General features: G+C 39.6%; 3 protein-coding genes across 3 annotated transcripts; 2 read left to right on the top strand and 1 right to left on the bottom strand.

Annotated features, from left to right (window-relative positions):
- Positions 1–218: 218 nt before the first annotated feature.
- Positions 219–7,058, top strand: pink1 (PTEN induced kinase 1). The gene is made up of 8 exons (XM_044351589.1): positions 219–695; positions 1,621–1,896; positions 2,026–2,129; positions 2,212–2,394; positions 3,229–3,392; positions 3,503–3,630; positions 3,866–4,096; positions 5,487–7,058. The coding sequence occupies exons 1-8, from the start codon at positions 339–341 to the stop codon at positions 5,769–5,771; spliced, it is 1,728 nt and encodes a 575-aa protein (XP_044207524.1). The 5' UTR covers positions 219–338; the 3' UTR covers positions 5,772–7,058.
- A 1,550-nt stretch (positions 7,059–8,608) lies between these two features.
- On the bottom strand, positions 8,609–11,625 carry LOC122982242 (tubulin alpha-1B chain). The gene is made up of 4 exons (XM_044351415.1): positions 11,525–11,625; positions 10,274–10,496; positions 10,033–10,181; positions 8,609–9,918 (listed from the first exon to the last, which is right to left on the bottom strand). The coding sequence occupies exons 1-4, from the start codon at positions 11,525–11,527 to the stop codon at positions 8,938–8,940; spliced, it is 1,356 nt and encodes a 451-aa protein (XP_044207350.1). The 5' UTR covers positions 11,528–11,625; the 3' UTR covers positions 8,609–8,937.
- A 2,019-nt stretch (positions 11,626–13,644) lies between these two features.
- On the top strand, positions 13,645–18,585 carry agmat (agmatine ureohydrolase (agmatinase)). Its single transcript, XM_044351416.1, has 7 exons — positions 13,645–14,451; positions 15,239–15,441; positions 15,658–15,706; positions 16,281–16,476; positions 17,588–17,767; positions 17,952–18,036; positions 18,123–18,585. The coding sequence occupies exons 1-7, from the start codon at positions 14,132–14,134 to the stop codon at positions 18,194–18,196; spliced, it is 1,107 nt and encodes a 368-aa protein (XP_044207351.1). The 5' UTR covers positions 13,645–14,131; the 3' UTR covers positions 18,197–18,585.
- Positions 18,586–19,138: the final 553 nt, after the last annotated feature.

Below are 19,138 nucleotides of genomic sequence, written 5' to 3'. Positions count from 1 at the left end.
AGGAGAATTGCTGTGTTTGTTTGAGTCTTTCTCCCTCTAGTGGTCAAAAACTATTAAGGTTTTGGTTTAGTGTCAAAAAACTCCAGACAGACTACCTATAAACTATGTTTTCTCATGATTTGATGTTAAAATTGTAGCTTCTACCTATACAGGAAATTTACTGTCCCGCAACAGAAAAGAAAAGAAAGAAATGATATGTAGGTCGCCTGTCATTCTCGCGCATGCTCAGTAGTAGCTATTTTGTTTACACAACAGTGTCCTTGCGATAGAGACAGCTGAGAACTGGTGGACACAAACAGACTCTAAAACCAGCTTAAGTTACCTTTCCCAGGTAAATTATGTCTGTGAAACACGCTATTAGCCGGGGGCTCGAGTTGGGCCGGTCGGTCTTTCAGCTGGGTCTCCTTAAATCGGGTGGCCGACTCGCAGCAAAGCTCCGAGCTGACCGTTTCCGTGTAGGCCCGTCGGTCCGCACCGCTCAGCCTCAGGCTTTCCTGCCGTCTCGGTACCGGTATTACCGCACCTCTCTGAAGGGCCTGGCAGCCCAGCTTCAGTCCGCCGGCTTCAGGAGGAGGTTTGGCGGTGGGTCCCCGCGAAACAGGGCCGTGTTTTTGGCTTTCGGTCTCGGTGTGGGGCTCATCGAACAACAGCTTGAAGATGACCGAAAGAGTGCGGCGACATGCCAGGAGATCCAGGTAACTAACTTATGGTTTAATAGTTATCTTGGAAGTATTGTAAAGGTACAGTTTAGAATTACTTGTACATCACTTAAGTGTTTCAATTTCATGCTACTTCGTACTAGTAGTCCACTACATGTATCTGACAGCTGTAGTTACTAAGTAAATCTTATTTACATTTTGCATACAAAACATATAATCAGTTTAGAAAACAGGATTAACTGCAACACTTAAATGCTGCTTACATGTAAACAAATCAACAAAGATAATCCAATTATGTAACAGTAATTTTATATAACATAAGATCAGATTCTGTATAATAATATTGATACTTCAGTATATTTTGCTGATATTAGTTATTCGCAAAAATCTTCTGATAATACTTAGCAGTAGATCTTCTGAAGTAAAAAATGAATGAAATGCATTTTCTTGTAATAAAGTATATTTACACTGTGGTAAAAAATACGCTAAACAAATTTTTTCCACCACTGGCAATTTGATTATCTTGTGGGATATTGGATTTTATTGAGACCTGAATAGATTAAAGGTATTCACCTGCTTTGCCCTAATCTTGTCACATTTCCCTGTAACCAGTAGAAACATGATGCCTTTATGGTACAAGTAGATGATAAAAAGATGATGCATGTGACAGTACATGTACCCCTGATAAACCACTTTGCCCACTATCTTATCTAGAGCTTGTTATTTCTGGATTAAAGCTCCCAAAACTTAATTGGACTGAAGAAACTTTACTGGGTCTTCATTGTCGTATACTCAACTCAGCATGTGATGGATTTTTTCTGTTTATTGCAATTGTCTTGACCTTTGACTCCAAAGAGCACCTTTGTTCATTGAGTGTGCTATTTCTAAATGTAGGATAGGATGGGATGTGCACGCAACTATTTTCTGCACCTTAAAAAAAAATATTTCTCCCAATCTGCAGGCTGTGTTTAGCAAGAAAAGATTCCAGACCCCACTTAAGCCGTTTACCTCTGGATACAAGCTGGAAGATTACATTATTGGGAACCAGATTGGGAAAGGCTCGAATGCAGCTGTGTATGAGGCTGCAGCTCAGTTTGCCCCTATGAAGGAAAACAACAGCAAGTGCTGCCTGATGCAGCTGAGAGAAGATGAAGAGGAAGGAGAGACTGCTCGATCTCTGACATGCTGCTCACTAAGAAACTTCCCCTTGGCTGTCAAGATGATGTGGAACTTCGGGGTGGGTATTCTACAACGTATTTGTTACCAAGGAATTTTCCAACAACTTTAGGTATTAATCCTCTGTGGGAAAGCAGATGACAGACACACATCAGTACTGACTTGTATTTTCAATTCCATTTGTTTGCAGGCGGGATCGTCGAGCGAGGATATATTAAAATCAATGTCACAGGAGCTGGTGCCTGCTGGCCCCCTGGCTTTGAAGCAGGAAAAAGAACAAATAACTCTGGATGGGTAAGTAATATGCATTCAGTGCTGCCATTGTTCATTACGATTCCTGCAGTCCTGAACTGTGATCTCATCTCTCTACATGCAGACATTTTGGAGTCCTGCCCAAAAGAGTGTCAGCACACCCGAATGTGATCAGAGTGTACCGGGCTTTCACAGCAGATGTCCCTTTGCTACCAGGTGCCCAGGAAGAGTATCCGGACGTGCTGCCAGCCAGGCTGAACCCTGCGGGTCTGGGCAATAACCGCACTCTTTTCCTGGTCATGAAGAAGTAAGACCTGCCGTCTTTCATTCTCTTGGTCAAATTTCTTACAGGATATGAATTAGAGTACAAATGTCAACAGCTTAATTTCAGAGGTGCCCTGTGGAGTTGTGTTTACATTCAGAGTAGGGCTGGATAATTAATTGAAAAGTAACCAACACTGACATTATGACCCTCTAACCAACATAATTTTACTTATATCAATATGTTCAATAAATTAATTCCTTCATACTGGCTGTCCACCTGCAGTTCAAACTGATGTAATGCAATTAATCATATGTGTCCAATTAAGACAAAGCAACTCAAGTGTTGAAGAAATGCAGCTGGCTGGTGCAGATAAGAACAAGTTGGTACAATAACAAAATATGTTTTGTCAGTAATATGGGTACACTTCATTCACAAGTAGTCCTGATATTGATTTTACGTGATATCGCCCAGCCCTAATTCAGAGTCACTCACCAAAATGCATTCTGTCTATCCTTCAAACAAAAACATTTTTAGTGCGTTTCCTTCCTCAGAAAACATTTGCAAAGCCCTATTTTCTTAAAAGTTTGAATCCTGCATTGTTTCCACTCATGTTTACTCTTTAGCTGTCTTCTTCTTCCCTGCCTTTATTGGCGCTTTGTTGAGTTTCTTGGCACGTTATCGTCCACCTGTAGATCAGTGGAATAGCGTGAAATCGGTGTCAGAAATGTATTGCATCACCTGCGTGCATAATCGAGGGCCCGCATATAAAAACATTGCTCCATGGTGCTAATGATAGTCAGAAACTACACAGGTGTATTTGTGAAAGTTAAGGGCATCCATGTCAGTAGCACTAACATCCTTTACTCTGTGCCGTAGCTATCCCTTCACGCTGCGACAGTACCTGGAAACGTCCACACCTGGCCGCAGGCAGGGCTCTCTGATGGTGCTGCAGCTCCTCGAGGGGGTCGACCATCTGTGCAGACAGGGTGTCGCTCACAGGGATCTCAAATCAGACAACGTGCTGTTGGAGTTTGACTCAGGTTATAAAATGTTCAGTCAGTAAGAAAAAAATACAAACATAAATGTTAATTACATCACCTTGATCGCATTTGTTGTGTTAAAAAATTTCCATTGACTTTAATTTATGCAGACGGTTGCCCTCATCTGGTGATTACTGACTTTGGCTGCTGCCTGGCCCAGAATGACTCTACTCTACAGCTGCCCTTCAACAGCATGTGGGTCAACAGAGGAGGAAATGCCTCCCTTATGGCCCCTGAGGTATGCTTAAGTAGCACTTTATTGTTATTAAGTAGAGGAGGAATGTCCCAACAGTCTCTTATTGGCCCTGTTTCAAATAGCAGTTGTTTGAATGTAATAAAGGAGCAGAGAATTATCAGGGGCAGACAGTAAAACACACACTTAAGTGCAATGAGTCGTTGTCATTATCCATAATGTTACTTTAAATAACCGCACATTTAATTACCACCGTTTATCATGGTGTTTCTATCCAAAGGTGTCCACTGCGGTTCCAGGATGTGGTGTGGTGATTGACTACAGCAAGGCAGATGCCTGGGCTGTGGGTGCCATGTCCTATGAGATATTCGGCCAGCAGAACCCGTTCTATCGAGCAGTGGGACTGGAGAGCAGGAGTTACCAGGAGAAGCAGCTTCCTGCTCTGCCGTCTACTGTTCCTGCTGATGTGCAGTTAGTGATCCAGTTACTCCTCAGGAGGAACCCAAGCAAGGTATAGCGGGGGGTTATGAAGGATTTGTTTGGACTCTATGGGCTTAGTCAGTCATTGATATGATTGAACATGATGTGTAGAGGTCAGATCTAATTTTCATATTGCAGCATTTTATTTATTTTGTTGTTCAACACAATTTAGTCTAAATAGCTATAAAAGATGAAATTATTTCGGCCACAGGGGGCAGCGCAACAAGCTGTAAACACAACTTTGGCAGATTATCACATTATGAGGTAAATATGGTGAATGTTGCCTATTTACACTTCCAGCTGACATGAAGCAACATTAGTTTTTATTTGGTACGGTAAATGAGAAAGAGTACTTAATCCCAGTGGGAAATTGTAGCATTACAACTGACAGAACTAATAATAATATAATAAAAAAGTAAATCACTAAAATTTTAGCTAGAAAATGAGCTAACATAAAAAACTAGGACCATACGACGTAAGTCTAAATATATACAAGGATTGTCCCTGGTCATATTCAAGGTGAGGCAGGTTTATTTCTATAGCACATTTCATATACACAAGTGCAAAATGCAAAATAATATAAGAACAATAAAAATAAAACAAGACTAAAAGAGGCAAGTAAAATGAATAGAGCAGTAAAATTAGATAAAAAGTAAAGGAGCATTTAAAAGGCAGCATAAAGGATAAAAATAATGAAATGCAGCTTTAAAATTTAATTTAAACTATGACAAACAAATGTTAAATTTAAAAGTTGTCAGCATTGTCCCTAGTCTGAGATCTTCAGGTAGTTTGTTCCAGATGTGAGCAGCATAGAAGCTAAAAGCAGCTTCACCGTGTTTAGTGCTAACTTGAGGAACCACAAGTAGACCAGAACCAGCTGACCTGAGAAGGTTTATACTGTATGAGCAGATCTGAGATTTATCTAGAACCTGAAACATTCAGAGATTTATGGACAAGCGGTAATACTTTAATATTTTTCAATTCAAAACATAGTCTAAGTGTAGTATATACTTTGCAGTCTTGTTTGTAAGGCAATATTCACTCTTCTTTTAGCTTTGCTTTGATCTGCACCAACTTCTGAGAAAAATATCTGGTTCTTTAGCAGCTAAATGCTCCACTATGTTCATCATATTCCTGTTATAAACAGATGGACTCTAAATTGTTCTGCTAATAGTAACAAAATATCTGATACCACGTACTTCCGCTGATGAAAGCCAGGCATGTTTTTAACTATGAATAAGTAGTCATGAAATATTAAAGGTTTTTTAAATTTATTACCCTCTTGAGTGCCTCAGATCTTCTTAATAGCTCTAAACTAGTCCCCAAACGGAAGAGCACCAGAGGGATACCTTTCTACATCCAAGCAGCACTCCATACATCTGTTTTCTGACTGACTCATACATCTTATTTTCACTCCTCAGCGCCCCAGTGCCCGTGTGGCAGCTAACATGCTACATCTCAGCCTCTGGGGACGGAGGGCACTGGCCAATCAGGACAGCGCTGGCATGAGGAAGCTGGCTGATTGGTTGCTGTGCCAGTCTGCTGAAGTTCTCCTGAAGGGCTGTAGTGGACCCAGTGGGAACACAGTGGAGGCGGAGCTTCAGAGAAGCTTCCTGTCTAATCTGGACCTGGAGGACCTGCGCACCGCTGTGGGCTTCCTCCTGTATGGGCGAGAGCAGCGTCAGGCCTGCATACTGTCTGCATAGATCCACTCTCACTCAAATACAACTTAGACCTCCTGATATGGATAGACTGAGCCTAGAGTTAGACATCTATATTTGTAATGTTTATAGTATAAGCCTTTACATCTAATGGCCCTTACACTATTATACATAATCTTTCGTTCAGTGTATTCCAACAGCTGTTGTGAATTATCAAGTGTTGTAATTCACCTCTAAACCAGTGTTTTCTGTTGCTACTGAAGCTGCTAATCTGCATTTCCCAGAATGGGTTCTCACAAATTCCTTAATTGGTTGCACCCAGCATCAAAAACAAAGTGCTACTAGTTCCTCTTACAGAAAAGGATCATGGACTACTGAAGCTACTGTTGCTGGAGAAATAAGCTTAGTTCTTCTCTGTGTTATAAAATGAATTTCTTCCTAAATGAGTGTTGTTTTTCAGCACCAAACCACTAAATAAGCCCAGAAATGCAAAGTACCAAAGGCTACTGGTATTTCTGTTATAAAAGAGCATGTTTAATTTTACAAGCTCTTGTGCACTTTTTAGTTATTTGTTAGGCAAGACCCCACAAACATACAGTATCTGTGTGTTTGATAGAAATTGGTCTGTGTAGACGTTTTGGACTGATAAAGCTGAACATCAATGCAGATATTTTAAAGTAAAACAATCTACAGTACCCGTCAGACTCTACTGTGTAGGGCCACATATGTTTTATGTATTCACAGGTAACATTCAGTCCTTAAAAAAGCTGGAATGTCAATCAAACTGTCACCAAGCCAGTCAAAACAGTCGATTATTCACCTGTTCTGCAAAACGTAATGCATGTAAAATCTCCCTGACATGTTACTTTATAGTAATCACATCAATGATGATAGACAGCATTGATCACGCAGACGATTGACAGACCTTAAGGATGTAATTTTGTTTTTCTTGCTGTGATTTGCACTTTATGTTCATGTTTGCACTTACTCAGAGCCATTATTATGGCTAACTGATGTTTGTTCATTGCTAGATTATCTATAACACCTATTATAATCTGGTAAATTATAAAACAATTATGCCAAATCCATGATTTGAATGTAGTGATTTAACCCTTCAGACATCACTGTAATCTGTTATCAAAACTAGTCAGTTAATCCTTCAGTTTTGGCATTATAACATGCATCATGAAACATCATATAATCATATGGGCAGTTAGGGATACAAGACATAGGGTGTGTACATTGTTTTCATATGAAAGATGGTGAGAAATATTTTGGATATATGTAGATTTTTCTGCTGTGTTTTAGAATAAAAATGTCTGTCTGAAAAGAGCTCTGAATGGATTGTGCAAGTCATTGTTCTTGTTTATTTAGCCTCTCTTGTTTCTAGGTTAAAGTGAATATAAACTGACAGTTGGGAGATGACTGTGCAACAATAGTCAGGAGAAATACTTAAGTCACAACTGATGTACAACTTTTTTTGAAGATGTTACATAATCTCTAAGCCTAAAATAAAATAAGATATAAATATGCATCAGGCCAAAATATCAAAGAAATCCCCCCCCCACAGTGTTAGCAAGCTGACCTCCTGCTGCTGCACTGTCAAGACTATTAGCATATATAGTCTTCTCACACACACTTCAAAGCAATCAATTTATTTTAATCAACAGAGCAGTTTTGCTTTCAAGTAATGTTTGCATATGTAATGGTCCTGTAGAAATAAAGTTTTAAAATTCAGCATTTACAAACTAGGTTAGGTTGCTCATTTAATAGTGATTATCAACTACAGCTCACATTTAAACCATAAATTTATGTTACCAACATAACATTCTAGTTAGATGAGCACGTTATTGAACAGGTTAAGGATTTTATTTTATTTGATACAATAAAAGCACTAATATTTGGAAATCATTACTAATCTATAAATTATGATCATAAGTCTGCACCAACCAATCAGACAAGAACCTCCCAGTCTGATTCTCCTGTAAACCTGTAAATGGCTTCATGAGTCCTCTGTTTCATTCAAGAAAATAATTTTAACAGACGACCCACTGACAAACCACCATCTTTAAAAGAAAACAAGGGAAGAGAGATTATGTATTAATTCTACAGCTCTTGTTTAGTGCATTTTTTACTTGGAGCAACAATAAATAATAAGATAATGGTTCTTGGTTGCTCTACTTAAAGAAGCTGCTGTTAACTGTTAAAAGGATCAAATATACAGTACCAGTGAAAAGTCTGGACACGCTATCTTGTAGTCAGTCAGTTAGTCAGTTGTTAAATCATTACACAATGTCACAATTTAAGTCTGATAAATATTTAACTTGTTTTAATACTGTATAGTGTTAGTGCAATGACATGTTTTAAGCTGAATCCTGAGTGTCTTTTATCATGTGTTCCCACAGAAGTTTTCCCATGAAACTTACATAACTAACGGGTTGTTTTTTTTGAGATAATCTTTGTAAATAATGTTGTGAACTCTGAACTATGGATAAAAAGCTTAAACACTCTCAGAACTCACAGTTGAGAAAGTAACTTGCATTGCGTCACAAAATTTTAATCTTATCCTTATATGAACAAGAGTTTAGTTTGCAGTACAAACCAAAGATCACAACTCGGGTGGGGTGTTGAGGTGCATTTGAAATCAGGCGAAGGAAACTAATGCTCAAATATGCAGACTACTTTTTAAACTATGTGTAATTCTGACATGTAATGCATTGTGTTTTTTTTGCTGTACAGCTATTTCTCAAACATATGCTATATCTAAAATTTCCTGATCTGATTATATCCGATGGTAAAGGATTTAGGATTTAGGATTATGGAGGAAAATCACCTGCAACTAATAGTTAATTCTCCAAAAAATAAAAATAAACACAGACAACTTCATGTCACAGGAATTTTATTTAGAGCGGGATTTCATTGACATTTATGTTTGTAATGCATTCAAGGATGAATTTGAATTATTTGCCTGTTTAACTAGCTCCTTATGTTAACACTCCTCTCCCCCCCTCACACTACAGTCAACTGCACCCTCCCTGTATTCTTCTCTCACAACTACCATATCCTTTCTGTCACAGAAACTTTAAAATGTAGCCAAACTGGTGATTAATAGACCCACATTTAAGTTAGGAAAGTATTGAAGAACATATTGGACACACATTAAACAGGAAACACATCTGTTTCCTGTTTAAATAATGCCTTTATGTCCCTTTTAATATTCCTCTCCTTCCTCCTCTCCCTCACCCTCAATAGAGTCGACTCCAACCTCCTCATAATCCTTCTCCAGAGCTGCCATGTCCTCTCTGGCCTCAGAGAACTCTCCCTCCTCCATACCCTCACCCACATACCAGTGAACAAAGGCACGCTTAGCGTACATCAGATCAAATTTGTGGTCAAGCCGAGCCCAGGCCTCTGCGATAGCAGTGGTGTTGCTCAGCATGCACACAGCCCTCTGGACCTTGGCCAGGTCTCCACCAGGAACTACAGTGGGAGGCTGGTAGTTGATGCCAACCTTGAAACCAGTGGGACACCAGTCCACAAACTGGATGGAACGCTTGGTTTTAATGGTGGCTATGGCAGCGTTCACATCTTTGGGCACCACATCGCCACGGTACAAAAGGCAGCAAGCCATGTACTTGCCGTGGCGAGGGTCGCATTTCACCATCTGATTGGCTGGCTCGAAGCAAGCATTTGTGATCTCAGCCACTGAGAGCTGCTCATGATAAGCCTTTTCAGCAGAGATGACAGGGGCATAGGTGGCCAGAGGGAAGTGGATACGGGGATATGGCACCAAGTTGGTCTGGAACTCTGTCAGATCAACATTGAGGGCACCATCGAAACGAAGGGAAGCAGTGATGGAGGACACAATCTGACTGATCAACCTGTTCAGGTTGGTGTAGGTAGGACGCTCGATATCGAGGTTCCTACGGCAGATATCGTAGATGGCCTCGTTATCTACCATGAAGGCACAGTCAGAGTGCTCTAGGGTGGTGTGGGTGGTCAGGATGGAGTTGTAGGGCTCCACCACAGCGGTGGACACCTGGGGAGCTGGGTAGATGGAGAACTCCAGCTTGGACTTCTTGCCGTAGTCGACAGACAGACGCTCCATCAGCAGGGAGGTGAAACCAGAGCCGGTGCCACCTCCGAAGCTGTGGAACACCAGGAAGCCCTGAAGGCCAGTGCACTGGTCGGCCTGAGGACAGAGAGAGGGAGAGACATGAGCAAATACGAGATACACTTATATGATTTAGTTTTATATTCTAAAGAATAATTTGGAATAAACTCCTCCTGTTCAGAATTGACCCACCAGTTTGCGGATCCTGTCCAGCACCAGGTCAATGATCTCTTTGCCGATGGTGTAGTGTCCACGGGCGTAGTTGTTGGCAGCATCCTCCTTGCCAGTGATCAGCTGCTCAGGGTGGAACAGCTGGCGGTAGGTTCCAGAGCGCACCTCATCTAAAGGGACAGATTCAATCGCAAATGACTTCAGGATTCAACGAAACGAAATCAAGATGTAACCATGGTATCTGTATTTAATGAGAGTTTACCGATGACAGTGGGCTCCAGGTCGACAAAAACAGCTCTGGGGACGTGCTTCCCGGCTCCAGTCTCACTGAAGAAGGTGTTGAAAGAATCGTCTCCTCCTCCAATGGCTTTGTCACTGGGCATCTGTCCATCCGGCTGGATCCCATGTTCCAGGCAGTAAAGCTCCCAGCAGGCATTGCCAATCTGGACACCGGCCTGACCGACGTGGATGGAGATACACTCACGCTGGACACAGAGAAAGAAGATTTGAATTCAATATTTTGTTAAATTTCAAATCTTGACAAAGGAAATTGAATTTCCACAGCAACGGCTTTCACATTCAAAATGGAGGAACTGAACATGTGCATTTGACAGGGCTTTAAAGTCTTAAAAGCCTTGTGACGCTACAAATCAGCACAAACTGTTCCAATTATTTCCCCCCACATAAGCACATTGAGTCTACGCCTGTCGTATGAAATGTGCTATATAAATAAACTTGAAATTGCATGAAAGGCTTTTATTATTACCAGTTTATTTTCTGTGATAGCATGCCAGTCTGACTGAGTTTCAGTCTATCATTTATTTTACAGAGGCCCTGGCATTTTCTGCTGGTCTCTGCTGCGACACAAGACTGTGCCTACTGCGCACAGAATTACTGTGAGGACAGGGGATTATCTAGGTCAGACATGTTGCAGTGTGCTGTCTCTTTAAAAAGCCTCATTCACATTCTCAATGAGGTTATGTGCCCCAGAATTTGTATTTTATTTTATTTGCAGTATATAGCAAAAAGGCGGCTTACATTTATGCAACACAAAAAGACAATTTATAAAGAAAATTTCATTTAAAATGGTCTTTAGCAGAAGGAGCACAGAATAGATGTAATATAGCCTACATTTATACAAATGCAGCAAAGACTGACAGCAAATCAGGTTGACTAACTGGTTACACAGTGTGAAACCAGTGGGCATGCAATTGTAACTAAGCTGATTATGTGGGAAGAGGATTAGGCGTTTGCAGTGCAGAAATGCATTGGACTACATACGTAAAAACATAACAGCTCTTCAATTGTTTGATTGTAGGAATATTAACAATTAAACAATTTATAGTCATAATAGGCTACCAAATCCATCAAGACAAGAAAAGCACCATTAGAGACATCTTAGAACAACAACCTAAGTTGCTTTCCTCCTCTTTCAACTTAACGATGGATTAGACTCTCAAAACAATAAATCTGCAGGAAAAATGTTAGAAATGACATTTAAAATTGCACTTACCATGATGGCTTGTCGATATTATGCAATGTAATGAGACAAGTCTTGAGGAGTGTCTGTGTCTGAGGTGTACGGTGTCTGAAGCAGATCTGATGACGCTCTGCACTCTGCCTCTTGAGGAGGACAGGTGAAGTGCGCAAAAACCCTCCTCCTCCTCCTCCTCCTCCTCCTCGTCCTCCTCCTCCTCCTCCGTCTGCTGCAGTAACTATTTCTCATCCACAATCCCCAGCATGAGATAAGCAAGTCCTTCAAATGTCTCAGATAGGATGTTTAACCAAAGAAAGTAATTTGGAGGATGTGTTGATGATTTCGTTCAGGCTGTACAGGCTACACATGTGGGGAAATGGGGAATGTGATTATGTGTGATTGAAGAATGGGGCACATATAGGTTATATTTTGTACAGACATTCATGGTTCCCAGACGATGAATCTTAATGACTTTGGTGACCCTGATATCATTTCTGATATCATAATAGTTGTAGAAATAATGAAGGCATCCCTCCCTAACTCATTTTATACATATTTGCTCACCAAACTCTTGATAAACTGTATATAAATATCACAAGTGACTCAACATGATGACATTTCTGCTCACACTATCCTCACACAAATAAACCATGTAATATCGCCATGCACATCTCTTGACTTTTTAGCCTAATTACAGCATGACAAAATCTTCTGCTCAAGATCGTTATTCTGACACCATCTGAACCCGAATGTACATTCACTCAAGTACTGTACTTCAGTACAATTTCAAGGTACTTGTACTTTATATCAGCATTTACATTTTAAGCCACTTTATGCTTCTACCCCACTACGTTTATTTATTTCACTGCTGAGCAAGTTACTAGTTACTTTTCATATCTTTACATATAAGACATATTATCAATTAAACTACCCAACAGTACAGTATGTCGATAAAATTAGCTCCACTTTGACAGCATTAAAATGATGCATACATGAATGTGTCAGTAATAATATTCCAATCTTTTATACTGTATATTATACTGTATTGAATGGTTCCATTTTGCATAACTACTTTTACTTTTGGCACTTTAAGTAGGCCTACATTTTGCTGCTAGTGTACTTTAAATTTTGAATGCATGACCTTTTTTTCTTTTTTAAACTAATTTTTATGCTATGTTACTGCGACTTTTACTAAAGTAAAAGTTCTCAGTACTTCTTCCACCAATGCTAAATGCAAAAGTAACTGATAGGCAAGGTATACACAGAAAATTGATTGACTGTAACACTGTGAAAAGGACGTGGGATCACTATGAAACCGAATCCCTTAAAAGTGCACTGTGTAGGATTTAGTGGCATCTAGTGGAACAGACTTGGCAGAAATTGAATATAATATTAATAAGTATGTTTTAATTAGTGTATAATCACCTGAAAATAAGAATTGTGGTGTTTTCTTTACCTTAGAATGAGCCCTTTATATCTACAGAGGAGGCCAATTTTTTCCCCCCAGGATGGTGAAGTCATGACCTTGCCTTTGATTGGCTAGTACTCATTGCCTTCTTGGTTGGGTTGGTTAGGTTTAGGCATGAGAAGTGAGATCGGTTAGGGTTAAGGGCAAGAATACCAAGGTAAGCCAATCAGAGGCAGGGGAGGTCAGGTCATGACTTTGCCATCCTGGGAAAAAAATATTGCCAAAGGGGAGCAGGTCCTCTTCCACGGAGCCCGCCATGTTGCAATTCCATGTTTCTGCAGTAGCCCAGAACAGACAAACCAAACACTGGCTCTACAGAGTGTCTTTTGCGTTTTTTGCGAGTTTCGTGGCCACTGCGGGTGCTCCTACATGTTTGGAAAGGGAGGGGAGGAGGAGGGGTATTCAGTTGGTTGCAATCTGCAACCTGACCACTAGATGTCACTAAATACTACACACTGGTCCTTTAATTTTTCCCTTAAAATTCCGTTAATTTTCCATTTATAATGACGGAATTAGGCTATTTATTAATGTTTTTTAAGGGGATAATTAATGGATTGAAATAAATCTCCCAGCAGGCATTGCCCTTAAAAAATATAGTTTAAGGGGTTTTACGGGGTTAAAACTTTAAAATGGTGTGAAAACTATGAAAACCACCCCTTACTTATGCCTTAAATAGGCATAAGTAAGGGGTGGCTTAAGGTGTTTTTTCAGGGGCGAATTAGGGAGTAATTGCTGGTGTTTTAAGTGACTCTTGTTTCATAGTGGATAAATAAAAAATACACACAGAGCTCACACACAGGTGCCCCTCCCATCTGCTCCGTTAGTGATTTGCGTATTTATGCTGCCTTCACGGTCACAATCACGTCGTAACTTTGATAATCACATGCACGACCTGACAACAAACGTAGCTAATTTATATGTCACGTGAAGTGATTTTATACTGAATATGGTTTAATGGATGGACAGAGATGGTCCATTCAACAAAACAACGTATAGACAATAATTAGACGTTAAAAACTCCCGTGGAGTAGTTCTTGTCATTTCCCTACGACTATAATATAGTAGGCAATGTTACGAGCTTACAGGGAAACGCTAAAGTAGCATTTGTCCATGTCAACAGTCCGTCTCACCAGCGTCCACACAGCTCCATATAACACCCACAACTAACAGCAAACATGTTTTCAGTTTGGAGAAACCTAAAGTTCAGTCGTACTCTTATTCCGCCGTCTAGTTCGACTGCAGCGACCTTCTTCTCTCTTCGCACACAACAAACTTCGGCTCTCTGCAGCGAGTTAGACAGACGTCCATGCATAAACCCAAACAGAGAGTATTCAGGAAAAGGCTTCAATGTGCCGCCGAGCGCCGAGTTTGTTGCAAGGGTGTCAGGGATCCCCACCATGGCCAAATTACCTTACCAGGAGACAGCGGACGGGCTTGATGCCGCGTTTATCGGCGTCCCAATTGACACCGGGACCTCCAACCGACCTGGAGCAAGGTGGTGTTTTTACTCCGCAGCTGCTGTTAAAAAGTCTGGCCCTGGCCTGCTGCTGGTACATGGGCCACAGCTTTGTAATCATTAATTCTGTCATAAGTATATGTGCCTGCAACAACAGTCACTCACAAATTTGTTACAGAATGGCATCATTTTCCAATTATTTTCAAGATTGTTAAGATATATATTCACACTGTAATTTGGTACTTAAGGCGAATAATTAAGACATATTGAAAGTTTTTCCTATTGCACACCGAGCATATGGCAGTTCACGCCTACAAGCACAGAATTAATATGAAGTGGTGGAAGAAAGTACAGAAGTATTGGCAGCCAAATTAACATTAAGTATCAGAAGTAGAGGTATGCAGAATGGCATCATTTTGAATGTTCTATATATCATAAATATGTCTATTATTGGAATATTAAAGCATTATGATGCTTTAATGTGTTAGTAGCATTTTAATGTTGTCAAGGACACCTTTATATACTGCTGGGTTGTTAAATTTATTAAAATGTAAAGTGAAAAGTAAATGAAAAGTTACAACCATACTGTCAGATAAATGTAGTGGAGCAAAAAGTATTATATATCTCTTTCAGATGTAGTGCAGAATAAGTATATGATAACATAAAATGGAAATACTCAAGTATTGTATCTCAAAATTATACTTAAGTACAGTGTTTGTAAATGTACTTTGTTACCACCTCAGTTAATAATATTTGCCTCACAGTTTAAGATTCAGATCACTGCAATATGGAAATGAAACACCAGATATTCCCTCCACCACCACAGGTTTGGTCCCAGGCAGATCAGAGTAGAGTCCGCCATGCTGAGGGCCTACAACAGCGGCACCAGGGCAGCACCTTATGAGTCCCTCATGGTGGCTGATATTGGGGACGTCAATGTGAACGTGTATGACCTGAAGGACACCTGCAAACGCATCAGGGAGACCTATAGAAAGGTCCTGGCTACTGGCTGTATCCCTCTGACTATGGGTGAGACTGACTCGAGGAAAAAGAATTATTAAAGTGTCACTTCTGCATGATTTGTTCACCACCTCGACAGGTTGGTGATTATCAAGATAGGCCCAGTAAATGTTTTATAACTATCAAAGCAAGAGCTGTACAATTATTAGCCATTTAAATCACTCTATGAAATGTAGTGCATGTTCGATCAAAGGTCAGATGTTAAGGAACTTTTGCTGTCTGCAGGTGGCGATCACACAATTGCATACCCAATCCTACAAGCTGTTGCTGAGAAGTAAGTGGGCTACTGTATGCTTCACTGCCAGGGGCTGTACATGAAGTTTACTTTGCCTGGACATGAGGATTGTTTCCTTATTTCCAGAATGAAGAAAAATCCAAACAGGTTATAGAGCTGCAACTAATGATTTTATTTATTATCAGTTAACCAGTTAAATTTAGTCTATAAAATGTTAAAAAATTGTGAAACTTGCTTGTTACAAGTGACACCTTCAAATGTCTTGTTTTGTCTTGTTCCAACCGACAAACCAAACCCAAAGATATTTAGTTTAGAATGATTTAAAAAGAGAAAAACAGCAAATTATCACATTAAAAACCTGGAAAGAGTGAATACTTTGCATTTTTAACTGATAAAACAACTAAAACTGTATATCAATTATCAAAATATTTGCAGATTTTCTTTTTTGTAAATATATTCTTACCCAGGACAAATCAAGCAACATCTTGGACAAAGCTTATCTTAAACCCAAATCTAAGAAAACCAGCCAAAACCTCCTAATGTTACTGTAACTACCTCTTAACCATTTTCAAACACAGTGTCTCTCTTATTCTACTCTGTATTGATTCGTCAGGTACGGCCCAGTGGGTCTGATCCATGTGGACGCTCATGCTGACACCAGTGACGTGGTCTTGGGGGAGAAGATCGGCCATGGGACTCCATTCAGACGCTGTGTGGAAGAGGGCTTACTGGACTGCAAGAGAGTGGTCCAGATTGGCCTGCGGGGTTCAGGCTACTCTGCAGATTCATATGAATGGAGTCGGGCACAGGTACTCTGCAAGAATACTGGAGTGGACGACGTGAAGCAAAGTCTCAGACAAATGGCAACATGTACTGCATAGCCAGACTATTAGTAAGCTGTTAATAAATGTCAGTATGTTTCACTGCTAAGTATGATATATGGAAATCTTGTTGTCATGGTAACATCTGTTTGTGTGTCTGAACATAGAAGGAAAAAAGCATTCATGTTCTGCCTGGAGAGTAGAGCTGATTAGATTTTGGAACACTGTGCTGCATAATTTGCATAATCATGAGGACAAACTTGCTTTTAAAAATAACTACAACTGCCTTAATAAGGTTTCACGTTAATGCCTCTTTAATTACTGTATGAGCAAATATATGCTGGTCTAATTAACATTGTTTAAAGACAGACCTCATCTGCATACCTAGTTAGATTTAGTATATTATTGTTATAGGCTTTTTCACAGAAGGCGTTTTGTCATAGTAGGAAAAGCACAGGTGATAATTATAACTTTAAAGATGACTTCAAATGTCCTGGTAAGTCACAACAGTGTGACAGCATGCACAACACCAGGACCCTGAATCCGAAGCAGCTAAGTAAAATTCATTTCATTTCCATAATGTTTTTTTTAAATTACCCTTGTGCTTTTCCTACAGTAACATGTCAAAATGTCCTCTGACAGAAAAACCTGTTATGTGCTCTCCCAGGAACAATAATCAATTGTAATCTGCAAGTAATCTGCGCCCATTATACACCTCTATTAGCAAACTGTAGGATTTTCATATATCACTCTAATGTCTGTAGACTAAATTTGAAGCTACAGTCAGCAGCCAGTTAGCTTAGTTTAGCATAAAGACTGGAATCAAAACAAAAAGTCTAAATCACATTAGCACTGAACGAGCTAGCTAAATGAGGATGATTGTGTGTTTTAAAACTCCAGTTTAACATTTTTATTTGTTGTTTCCGATGCCAGAAATCTCATCACTTGTTCAAACAATCCTTGAGTCAGCCAATAATAGATGTAGTAAGGTCACTTACTATGTCTAGTATCTAAGTCACTTATTATATCTAGTATATATATATGTATATATCTTGTCCCTTTTAAATAAAACATAATAATTGGCTTTTATATTATGCAGGGGTTCCGTGTGGTCCAAGTGGAAGAGTGTTGGTTCAAATCTCTTGCACCTCTGATGGCTGAGGTCAGGGCTCAGATGGGCAGCGGCCCCGTATACCTCAGTTTCGACATTGATGCTCTTGACCCAGGCTTCGCTCCTGGAACAGGAACACCAGAGATAGCAGGGCTTACTCCCATACAGGTAAACATGGTGTAACACACTTTGATCCATCAGTATGTGTGATGTGAGTGGTGTTTGTCAAAATGATACATTGATGGTTACATATTCTTTTCTAATATATGTTTGTCTGTATTATTTGTCTTTGTTTACAGTTTTCTCTGCTGTGTGAGTAGTTATGCATTTTTGTTATCTTGGTTTGATTTAGGGAGTTGAGATTATTCGGGGCTGTCGTGGTCTGAACCTTGTTGGCTGTGATCTAGTGGAGGTGTCTCCAGCCTATGACACAACAGGTACTCTTCACATTTCATTTCTCATCAAATTAGTATTTTGTGTTTTTTACAACCATTATTTATATATATATTTTTTCCATCTACAGGAAACACTGCACTGACGGGTGCCAACCTTCTTTTTGAAATGATGTGCGTCCTTCCAAAAGTTAAATACCTCTGATCAGTAGAGAGGACACAGAACAGAACAGATAGTTTTTTACACAATGAATACAGATGATTAAACCGATAAGGAAGGAAAATTCTGCAACAATTACAATTTCATGTTTTAGTAAATAAACATAAAGCACTTTATTAAGACCAACAAGAGGATAAATGCACTATTCAAGAACACCTGCAACAACTGAAAATGACAATACCTAGAGTACTTTGATAAATCCTAAAAATGTGAAATGTTATCCTAATCTTTCAAATTAAACAGTCCTATACATTACATGGTTATGTACAATATTAACAACATACAGTAACATCAAATGTATTTTAATAACATTTTTACACTTCATGTTAAGAAGAACTAATAAAACAAGCTGGCACACGCAAAGTTTGACTTCACTTTCATGCGTTTGTCATATATATTTTTAAATCATATTGATATGAGAAAGCATCAGTCAGGCGTGGCCATTCAGAACATGAAAACATTCAACAGAAAGATCATTGGGGATGAAGAGGATTAAGTAAGTATGCAGTGGAATTGACAGCTGTTGTGGTCACTTTTTGTGCATGAGGATGTTACAAAATGGTTGTTGCAGCTGCTGGTACATATAAACAAATCTCTCAACTTCCTTTGTATTTTCCAGCAGCAAATGAGACATTTTAGCAGTCTCTAAAAAGCCCTGATCCACAGAGCCAAACTGCAAGTAGTCCTTATAAGAAAAAACTCAGCTATGACGATGCAGAGATAAAATGTTCACTTAGATAGTAATGCAATCACTTTGACAGTAGCACCAAAAGGTATATGGAAAATGCAGTTTTTAGTCATCCTTCTGCACTGCACATTCAATGTTTATCTGTATTATTGCTAACAAGACAGCCTGACATTTACCTGCTCCACAACTGTCTGAGGAAGAAAGTCTTTTACAAACTGCTTGAGGTGCTTATTTGTTGC

The sequence above is a fragment of the Thunnus albacares genome, chromosome 5, assembly GCF_914725855.1.
Source record: "Thunnus albacares chromosome 5, fThuAlb1.1, whole genome shotgun sequence".
Classification (NCBI taxonomy): domain Eukaryota; kingdom Metazoa; phylum Chordata; class Actinopteri; order Scombriformes; family Scombridae; genus Thunnus; species Thunnus albacares.
This window is presented reverse-complemented; position numbering and strand designations above follow the sequence as displayed.

Bases quoted from the DNA above. Each gene is read 5' to 3' on its own strand.
- pink1 (XM_044351589.1), top strand. From the start codon at position 339: ATGTCTGTGAAACACGCTATTAGCCGGGGGCTCGAGTTGGGCCGGTCG. The intron at 696-1,620 runs GTAACTAACTTA...CCCAATCTGCAG, and splicing joins CGACATGCCAGGAGATCCAG to GCTGTGTTTAGCAAGAAAAG. The intron at 3,631-3,865 runs GTATGCTTAAGT...TTCTATCCAAAG, and splicing joins CCTCCCTTATGGCCCCTGAG to GTGTCCACTGCGGTTCCAGG.
- LOC122982242 (XM_044351415.1), bottom strand. The intron at 10,182-10,273 runs GTAAACTCTCAT...CTGTCCCTTTAG, and splicing joins CCTGGAGCCCACTGTCATCG to ATGAGGTGCGCTCTGGAACC. The intron at 9,919-10,032 runs GTGGGTCAATTC...CTCTGTCCTCAG, and splicing joins TGGACAGGATCCGCAAACTG to GCCGACCAGTGCACTGGCCT.
- agmat (XM_044351416.1), top strand. From the start codon at position 14,132: ATGTTTTCAGTTTGGAGAAACCTAAAGTTCAGTCGTACTCTTATTCCG. The intron at 15,707-16,280 runs GTAAGTGGGCTA...TTGATTCGTCAG, and splicing joins CTACAAGCTGTTGCTGAGAA to GTACGGCCCAGTGGGTCTGA. The intron at 17,768-17,951 runs GTAAACATGGTG...GGTTTGATTTAG, and splicing joins CAGGGCTTACTCCCATACAG to GGAGTTGAGATTATTCGGGG.